Source organism: Myodes glareolus, chromosome 12 (assembly GCF_982192425.1).
Source record: "Myodes glareolus chromosome 12, mMyoGla1.1, whole genome shotgun sequence".
In the NCBI taxonomy this organism is placed as follows: Eukaryota; Metazoa; Chordata; class Mammalia; order Rodentia; family Cricetidae; genus Myodes; species Myodes glareolus.
In genome coordinates, this window is record NC_142037.1 from 16,365,591 (window position 1) to 16,376,473 (window position 10,883).

General features: G+C 38.2%; 1 gene segment (V, D, J or C); it reads left to right on the forward strand.

Moving 5' to 3' along the window:
- The first annotated feature begins 556 nt into the window (after window positions 1-556).
- LOC125396989 (T-cell receptor alpha chain V region 2B4-like) lies at window positions 557-2,335 on the forward strand. The segment is given in 2 exon segments: window positions 557-728; window positions 923-2,335. Coding segments are annotated over 2 exon segments (483 nt in total).
- Window positions 2,336-10,883: the final 8,548 nt, after the last annotated feature.

Sequence of the window (10,883 nt, forward strand, 5' to 3'; positions counted from 1 at the left end):
AAATAAATGAATGAATAAATAGACAAATAAATAAATAAATAAAATGCACCTAGGCTGTGAATTGGAGCCATATATGTTAAACCATTTTTAAATCTATTTTATTTTAAGCATATCTTTAGAAAATTTATATAAAAAATGATGATGAAAGAGCAATATAGGGGTGTATGAGCTAAAACATGGAAGAGATAAAGAACATAAACTATTATTTGATTGAGAGGTTCTTCAGAAATGCTACAGAAAAGTGACTAGTGGAATAACTTTCATTTGCTGAAAATAACTCGCCATTTGGTGAAAAGTGTTTGCACAAACACACTCATATGTAAACTTGAGCACATGTCTCAAAATTCTCGTCTGACTAAACTATTGCTTGTTTTAATAGTTCACATAAGAAGAGTCTGCACTTCAAATAGTTGACACTAAGGTGCATCCACAGGAGGGCAGCATCTTCTCAGAGACCCGAGGCAATTTCTCACATGGTCCTTTGTGTCTGTGTTCTGTGAGGGTGGCTGGGGGAGGAGAAAGGCTTCTGAGGTAGCAGTGAAAACTAGGACGTTCTTTCTAATTGGATGAACAGCTTGAGGTTTTTCTCTCTTATTCATCTTGCAGTAGAAGCATCTGAACTCGGTAAACTCCAGTCATTTTGTTACTGTTGAAGAGTGAATCTTCAGTGAAAACAATGATGCATCCCTTAAGTGTTTCACTAGTGGTACTCTGGCTTCAGCTGAGGGGTGAGTTTGATCATTCCTATGGGAACATAAAAGTACAGTATGGAAGAATATAGCCTCAGATATTTTAGGTGGAAGGGTAGAAGTACTAATTTTCTCATGCTGAAACAAAAGCAGGCGGGAGGGCCATGGAAAAGCCCTTCTGGGTTGTTAGTATCCATAGACAACCAGTCTTGTTTGTCCATCTCTTTGCACAGGGATGAACAGCCAGCAGAAGGTGCAACAGAGCCCTGAATACCTCAGTGTTTCAGAGGGAGCCATGACCTCTATCAACTGTAGTTTCAGTGACAGTAATTCTCCGAACTTCTGGTGGTACAAACAGCATCCTGGGAAAGGCCTCAAGGCTCTGATATCCATCTTCTCCAATGGCAAAAAGGAGGAAGGCAGATTCACTGTTCACCTCAATAAATCCAGCCTGCAAGTTTCCCTGCACTTCAGAGACTCCCAGCCCAGTGACTCAGCTGTCTACCTCTGTGCAGTGCGCACACAGTGCTTCCCTGGCACCTGCAGACTGCACCCAAACCTACTGAGCCCTGTCAAAGCCTTAGAACACAGAACACTGGGTGGAAAAAAATCTCTTTCTATTCTATACACAATGGGAATTAAGAGAAAAGTAGAGAAGGCTTGATTGATTGGGAAAGTGTGGGAGAATTTCCACTGGTCTACACCTGGTCTGGCTACAGAGTGGAGTGCTAGCATCTAACTACAATCCATGTTTTGTTTCTAGGTTACCTTTTGTTTCTCTTCTTGCCCTCTATGTGAATCTTTTCTGAGCCCTTCCCAAGGATGCAAAACAAGTTTTGAAAAAATCCCACAAACTGTGATATTCCTAAATCATGTATTTGCATTTCTCATTGACCTTTAGAGGCCCAGTCAGACGTTTTGAGAATATGGAAATCAACTTGCTTAGGGGTAAATATGGAGAATAAGAAAAATGACCTTGGCTAAGGGAAGGAGTCTCAGTCCCTAGAGAGGTTGACTCCCCCTACAGGTGAAAGGCTAGAGACATCCTAAAGGTGAGCTTTGTCTTCATCCCACAGACCTGCATGAACCCACACCCATATTCCAAAAGGAAAGTATTTAAGCATTTTGAATATAACCAGCCATAAAAGGAAAAACACACTATTGATTTAACTGAAATATTTTCCAATCTTCTCTTATGTTGCTGATTCTACAACCATGTACACACTCTTTTTGTGCCTAAATTTGTGATCTGGAAGACATGCACATGGCTGTGACACTCACCTCATGTTTTGTCATAAAGACCACCAAAACCTCTATAACAATATGACGTATTTGACTTTTAAAATCTTTCCATTAAATTTTTTTGTTTTCTAATTTTGAAAAACTTGTTTATGAAGTCCCTCATTTCTCTATGGCAATTTTTAACATATCTGCTTATAGTTGACCCTCCCCCAAACTCATCCCCTCCACCATTCCCCTATTCCCTATTCTCAGTGAAACATTCTAGTTCCCAGTACCCCCATACCCTTCTACTTCTATATCATGTGTTCTAAGTTTGCCTTTTCACTCATCATTCTTAGTGCATTTCTTCCCTCTTGTGGGCAGATGTCTAGCTTCTTGGCATCTACACATACTCATTGTCACATGAATACCTACAAATAAAGTGTACAAGCTAAGATTTGCGTGTGTTTGTTTCTGAAAGTAGAATAACTCACTTACTGTAGTATTTTCCTACTGCATCCATTTTCATGCAAATTCTATCATTTCATTTTTCTTTATTGATGAATAGTATTCATATAGATGTATATATTTTTACCTTTTAGGTCAACCTGTGCAGATATTGTCTATTGGACCTGGGGTTTGGAAAGAATATGTTGGACTACAGTCTAATGCTGTAGACAACCTTACTTCATTTTCATTTTACTTTTATACACAAAATTAGCAAAGAAAGCAGTGATCCAATCAAGGTCATTTTAGATCAGGAAAACATGATCAGGAAAACTTTTAAATAAATGTCAATAAGCACCTACAAAATATTAATAGAGCTGTTATTTCCTATTACTTTCTCATGACAGACCAATTCAAACACAATTACCTGACAAGTACTGTAGATCATATCTGGGAAATAATGAAAGGAAGGCAGAAGATCATATACAGATTCAGTGTGCACTGACAATACTGGATTTTGTAGCTATGATCTGATGTCCAAGTCATAGTTATAAGACATAGACATGTCTTATAAAATGAATGTAAATGTTTAACATAGGAGGCATGAAATTGTGTCCAAGAACAATCCAGTGAACAAAATACACTTGAAGTAAAAGGCCCTCACTCTTTTACTGGAGCCTCTACAGTTCCTCAAGGCACTGTTTCCCAAGTCATTCTTTTGACTCTAATTCATACACACACACACACACACACACACACACACACACACACACACACATATATATATATATATATATATCCACCAGCATTTCAATATTCAATCTTTTGTTGATGAAAATATATGCTGACTTTATTTCCTAGAAGTTTTGACTAGAGCACCAATAAGTGTGGTTGAGCAATTATAAAGAGTCCTTCAGATACATATCCAGGAGCTACATCACTGGTCCCTACAAGATTTCCTCATTTAGATTCCTGAGAATGATTCACACTGTTTTCCATTGTTGTTACATCGTTTATGCTTCTACCCAGGTTGAGTGAAGCCACCCTACTTCCCAGCATCTTTACCTTACATGACGATAGTATTTTGAATGAGGTGACATGAAGTGCCAATTTAGTTTAATTTCCATTTCATTGATGACTAAAAAGAGCAATGCTTCATTTATTAGCCATTTTTATTTTTTCCTTTGAGAACTCTCTGTTCTCTTCCGTAGCTCATTTTTCGGTTGATTGTTTCTATTCTTTAGTGTCTCAAACCCCTGTCAGATTAATAGGTCACAAGATTTTTCCCTCATTTGTGGTTTGTCTCTTTGTTCAGTTAACTTACTGATTCATTTTCTTCCTGTGTTTAGTTTTATTAATTTATGTATTTTTGAGATAGGATTTTATTTAGAAGCCTAAAATGGCCTAAAGTTCATGATCTTCAGGTTTCAGTATTCTGAGGTCTGGGATTATAGGCTCGTGCCACCATGTCTCCATTTATCACTTTTTATGTTGAAGTGCTGAAAAGGTCCCCTTTCTTACCATATTCACCTGTTTCTCACTGAAGCTTTCCCCCACTTCATTCAAGGGTTCTGATTTTTATCATTCGTCAATACATAAAAATATTTCACATGGTAACAGATCTCCTTAGAGTTAGAAATATGTTTCTTTTTCCATAGTCTCTCAAGATATGTGGATGTCATATTTGGAACACACTGACAAAAGAGACCTGCAAAGTGAAGAAAGTACTCAAGAAAGCTGTCCTGAGAAAGTTGTTAGTTAGAACCTGTTTCAGTTATCTCTCACTGCATTGCTTTTCTCAGCTGTAATCACACTCCTACATTAGAAAACTACGTGTGTGATGGACTAAAGGAAGGATCAGAGCTCACAGTGTGAGAACTGGCTGAAACAATGACAAAAATTCTTATAGGAGCAGAGAGAGCAAAGAGAGGGTTTGTGTTGTGGTTAATGTAGTAAGCTCTGAATAAGACGCACTTCCTATTCTGAATCTTGATGTGTGTGCAAAGAGAGTCAGGGAGGTGGGGGAACATTAGTCAAAGCCATTGAGGGTTTCAAACCAGACAGGAAATAGAGCATAAAATGATGTCAGAATTGTTTTCCCCATCCCCCATACAGAAGGTGCCTCAAAGTGTTGTAGACATCAGTGGCATTTGTCCTTGAGAACAAAGACCTGCATAGGTGGGCTCTCAAACACACATTGACTTTAGATGCATGAATGTAAGGAAAGGTGAAGACACTGTAGGCCTTATTACCACACTTCTCTCTGGTTCCTGGACACTGTGGATTATACCTGATGTGAGTGCCAAGTCCAGAAGAAAATGTATGATGTAATAAGTTCCTGCAACAGATGTTATATTGAATTACACTTATTAAGTGGAGTTAAAGCTTACTCTATCCATAACTGATGCTGTGGTCTGTATGTTATAACACTATTTATGTAGTCGTGGGGTTCAGAAAACTCTGGATAGGATAGATTAGATATTTCTGTTTCTGTTGGTACACAGACACACTTGCTGAAAGGCAGAAAAATAAACAGGATTTTTCTATACATTCTCAATGTTTAGAAGTGAAGACTGAACAAATATTTCTAAACTATGGAAGAAAAAATTATTACAGTCCAAAGCAGATACCTACAAAATATTTCATTTTGCTATGGAACATAGATATAGAGGAGCAGATAATCATTCATCTTTAATTTAAAAAAAAGTACATTGGTGTTTTTCTTGCATATATCTCTGTTTAAGAGCTTCAGGTTCCTTGGAACTGAAGAAACAGACAGCTGTGAGCTACCATGTGAATGCTAGGAATTGAACTCAAGCTCTCTAGAAGATCAGCCAGTGCCCTTACTTACTGAGCAATCTGTCCAGACTCACAAGGTAGTTATTCTCTCTCTCTCTCTCTCTCTCTCTCTCTCTCTCTCTCTCTCTCTCTCTCTTTCTCTTTCTCTCTCTCTCTTGAAATGTCAGCAGACTCTATCACTTCCAGGTTGTAAAGTTCCAGAACTCTTGATAGAATGGGTCGTTTTCCTCTTCACCACCACAGGCTTCTGGCTTCACAGAATGTCACTGGCCCTGTAGATGTCTGCTATGCACAGGTCAAGATGTTACTTCTTCTTCGGATCATGTGTCTGACGCTGGGGAAGATGACATGTGCATTCTTGTTGATGATGGTCCTTACATATGAAGTGAATGTATTTCATGAATGTATTTACTAATCTGCATTTCATGACCACCATGACCCTTTGACATCAGCTATGGGCTCCACTCTTTCAGTCTTGCTGTAAATCAGCCTGTTGTAGCACACAGAGTTGCAGGCCTGCAGACCTTTGAGGTATCGGGTTCAGGGCTGTATTTCTGCTTATTCCTCTTTCTCGGGAAACTGGAGTAGTTCCAAATGACCATCCATTGAAGACACGCAGGCATAGCAGTGACTCCTCTCACTATGGTGACCAGAGATACAGAGAGAGAATTTTTTATTTTTCGTGATATTTTTAATTTTTTATTGATTTTTATTGAGCTCTATATTATTCTCTGCCCCCCTCCTCTTCAACCCTCTCCAAGGTTCCTATGGTCCCAATTTACTCAGGAGATCTTGTCTTTTTCTACTTCCCATGTAGATTAGATATATGTATGTCTCTCTTAGGATCCTCATTGCTCTCTAGGTTCTCTGGGATTGTGATTTGTGGGCTGATTTTCTTTGCTTTATGTTTTAAAACTACTTATGAGTGAGTACATGTGATAATTGTCTTTCTGGGTCTGGATTATCTCACTTAAAACGATGCTTTCTAGCACCATCCATTTGCCTACAAAATTCAAGGTGTCATTATTTTTCTCTGCTGTGTAGTATTCCATTGTGTAAATGTGCCACATTTTCCTTGTCCATTCTTTGGCTGAAGGGCATTTAGGTTGTTTCCAGATTTAGGCTATGGCAAACAATGATGCTATGAACATAGTTGAACACATGTCTTCATGGCATGATTGTGCCTCTTTTGGATATGTCCCCAAAAGTGATATTAGTGGCTTGAAGGTTTTTTTCCTAATTTTCTGAGAAATCACCACACTGACATCCAAAGGGGCTGTACCAGCTTGCACTCCCACCGGCAACTCAGGAGTGTACACTTTACCCCACAACCTCTCCAGTATAAGTTGTCATCAGTGTTAATAAAGAGAATAAAGCAGCATTGCAGTCTCAGGTGTGCACACTTCTTACCATTGTTTGCTCTCTTAGAAAGATGATGGGGCCACCACTAGTTGTCATGCCTTCCCTTCCTCACATTCCCTTGGAGTGAAATCAGAGAGATGGTGGAGAAGAAGGTGGAGGTGAGATGGTTGGGGAGAGAAGACAAAAAGGGTGGTGAGGAAGGTGTTTGAACTTGCTTCTGAGACTTTTCAAGACTCAGAAACCAATCAACTTGTGATCAGGCCAGAAACTTCATCTCTTGTGATCTGATCTACAATGGGAAAAGATGAATAGACTCCTGAGAGTGTCAATTGTTACACTCTGGCTACAACTGACACATAAGTTTGTGTTTCTGGCGAGGGTAACAGGAACAGCAAAGTTTATAGTCCACAGACATTTGAGGTGAAGCTTTCTTATTAATCTGGAAATGCCATTTGAAAATGTAACTACTATAATAGAGCTTGATGTCAGAGACGGTGATGCCTCTGGAAGATTCTTTATTGTACAGGATTGTTTTGGAGAATCACATTGAAGCACTGGACTGAGCTTCCAAAGTTCAGTTGAAGAGTGGAAGGAATGAGACTATGAGCAAGAGGTCAAGACCATGATGAGTTCATCCACTGAAACAGTTTACATGAGCTAATAGGCATTCACCAACTCCAGCCAGACTGGGAAGGAACAAGCATAGGATCAATGTAGTCCCTACTGAATGTACTGGCTTTTTGGGATCCTATTCTCTTTGTATGTCTACCTTGCTGAGCCTAGATATATTAGGGAGGGCCTTGGACCTTCCACAAGTAATGTGCCTTACCCTCTCTGAGGATTAGATGGGGGCGAGGTGGGAGAGTGTGTAGAGGGAATGGGAGGCAAGGAAGGATTGGGAACTTGGATTGATTTTTTTTAAAAAACTAATAAATGTAAAAAAAATTCATAAGAAACAGAAAACAGAAAATGTACCCACTGACTCCTGTACTCAGACCTGAGCTTCTACTCAAGGGTGAAGAGCCAACTAGGAAAAGAGAATCCTTGGGCCGTGAACATCTAGGAGTGTGAAAATGTCACTGTGAACTACAGTTACAAAACTCTGATAACAATCCTACAGTGGTACAGACAGGACTTTGGCAGATACCCTGCCATGCTAATCTTAATACTTTCAAATGAAAGAGAGAAACAAAGTAGAAGGCTAAGAGTGACCCTTATCACCTCCACCCAGAGCAGTTCCCTGTCCATTACTGCTCTGCAGCCTAAAGATAATACTATTTACCTCTATGCTATCTTTTCCTGTGGGTTAAAACAGAAAGACTTAAAACCACAGTATCAAAGAAGGAAAGCTCCACCCAAGGCACTATTTCTAAGATTAGAGACCTCTGTGCCCTCTCAGGCACCAGCATCCAAGCCTTCCATCACAATAAAGAACATTTTTTTTGGTATTTCCAAACCTTATTATAGTGGAGTGGACACCAACACTGTGAAAGTGAGAACTGTTTCTTGTGCTGAGCCAGAAAGATTTGGTGATCAGCAATATCTCTTGAAAGCACCTTTATTTTACAGCAAAATTGTACTCACTTTTGCTAAAAATCAATGGGACATTTTATTTGGCCTGGCTCTGCCATTCCTATATAAGCTACATTGATAAACTATCTATCCAGCTATCTAGCTAGCTATCTAGCTAGCTATCTAGCTAGCTATCATCTTTTATTTTCACTGTCAGCAAGGTGTTTTGGTTACTGTTCTTTATAACAGCTATATTCAGGGTGAGTTCTGTAACATTGTTCACTTAGAAAACTATTTAAGTTTTTCAAGTACTTTTGTTTTATGTGTAAATCAGAAATGTATTTCCTCAACTTCTATAAAAATTCTCCTGAAATTTTAGAAATTTTTCATTGACTTTTTGAATCTGGGGGAATTCAAAATTTATGAGTGTACTAAGCCAAAGTCATGACACGCCTTCCCAGTCATTAAGTTCTCTGTCAATCATTAGCATCACTAGTAACTGTTCCTCGATGAGGCTTGGAGCATCCATAGGAATAAAGAGAACTTGATCTTGTGCATTCTTGACCTTCCAATTTCTCCCCACATTCTCCCCACCCTGCCAGATCTAGCTTAGGACCCACATCTACATCCTATGCCCTGGCCTAGTCTGGCCACTCCTGTCTCTGCTACAACCAATCTCTAAACTTCAGCAAGGGCTTGATCCTACCTCTTTTACATTTCTAATGCCACATCCAACCCCTCAACCCAGTCAGATCTACCCCCATACTCCAGGTCTGGATCATGGTACACATCTTACACCAACCAAATCCCCTATATCCTATTGCTGTTACTCCACCTAAAACATTTCCAACCTCTAGGTCTGACTTGCTAAAACATTATCTCTTCTGCCTTAACATTCTTTGTCCATAGAAGACACAGAACTAAGAAATGATTACATTTCTAGTTATGGTTGCAAAACAGTATGAAAAATCAAGCCAGTATCAACTCTAAAATCTATAGAAACATTGGTAAATGAGAAATGCTTCAGTGAACCAGGACACAGAATTTAAAAGAACAATCATAAACTTCATCAAAGAATCTGAGGAGTTTAAAGAAGACATACAAACACACACACTCACACACACACAAACATACATATACATACAGGTCAATGAAATTCAGGAGACATAATTTAGGAGAATAAATGTCTGAGTGATACCCTGGAAAAATAAGCATAAAACATGATGGAAATGAGGAATACAATCCAGGAATTGAAAATGAAATTCAACAAAGAGGAAGAACATTGAAGAGGTCTCAAACTGAAATGAAGATGGAATTAAAAAAATCTAAAAAACCCAAGTAGAAAACTCAAAGGAAAGCCTTACAAGTAGAATGACTCAAACAGATGTCAGAATATTAGGACTTAAAGAGAAATATCTCGACTCAATCCTCAAGGAATGTGAGTGATTTAATGATTTAAAAGCACCAGAAAGAAACATGTAAGGAAATATAAGACACATTGAAAAAAATCTTTAAATTATAGCCATAGATTAGGGAGAATAATCCTAAACCAATGCCATAGACCGGGTTTAAAACAAGATCATAGTGAAAAAAACTTCCTTAAACTAGGGAAAGACATACCTGTACATATACAAGAAAAAAATTGAATACCAAATAGACAAGAAATAAACATCCCATAGCATATCACAGTTAAAACACTAAGTTTGTCGAACAAGAAAATGTATTAAAGGCTATAAAAGAAAAAGAATTAAGTCACAAATGAAGGAAAACCCATCAGAATAGCAGATGATATCTCAACAGATATTTTGAAAGCCAGGAGAGCCTGAAGAAATTCATTCTTAGTCTTAAAAAACAAAATGGACAACCTAGACTATTATTCCCAACAATATTATCCACCATAGATAAGTAGAAAGCAATTCTTTGCATGATAAAATCCATCCCCAGTATTTATACCAAACAATGCAAATTCAAAGAAAATATAGGAAGAAATTGTTTTGGGCCAAAGATACAAATAAACAAGAGACTCTGGAAAGAAATATGAAGCTATGACTACTAAAATAAAATATCACTGATAACGCAAACAACAGCACCAAAATCAGCAGCAGGATGTCCATGATTTAAACACATATCAATGGCCTAAGTAGCCAATCAACAGAAAGACAGACTGACCAAATAGATTAAGAAACAGAATCCATGTATTTGCTGCCTACAGGAAACTCATCTCAGTTTTAAAGTTAGTCACCACATTAGAACAAAAGAAAAGATAGAAGTATTTCAAGTAGGTGGAACCAGAAAACAAGCAGGAGTCACTATCCTACCATCTGATAAAATGGACTTCAAAGTAAAATCAATTAGAAGAGATAAAAATGTACACTTTGTTTCAATCAAGGGAACAGCTAATCAAAAAGACATTACTATTGTATACATATATGCACCAAACTCAAGGGCACCATAAAAATAATGTTCTGTATTTAAAGACACAGATAAACATCAACACATTAGTAGGGGGTTACTTGAATACCCCAATTCCTCCAGTAGGCAGTTCACTGAGACTAAAAGTAAACAGAAACATCAGAATTAAATGACATCATATATTAAAAGCACTTAACAGATATCAACCTAACATTTCACTCAGACTCCAAAGAATAATATTAAACTCAACAGCACATAGAAGTCTCTGCATAATCCAAAATGTCCTGATGTTCTGTGCAACAAAATAAATCTCTTAAAAAATTCATTCTTCTTTCATACAGCATATCCTAACTTTAGCTCTCCTTTCCTCCACTCCTCCAAGACAACTCCTGCCTGCCGACTCCCCTCTCCCTCAGACCCACTATCTGTCCATTTCCCCTC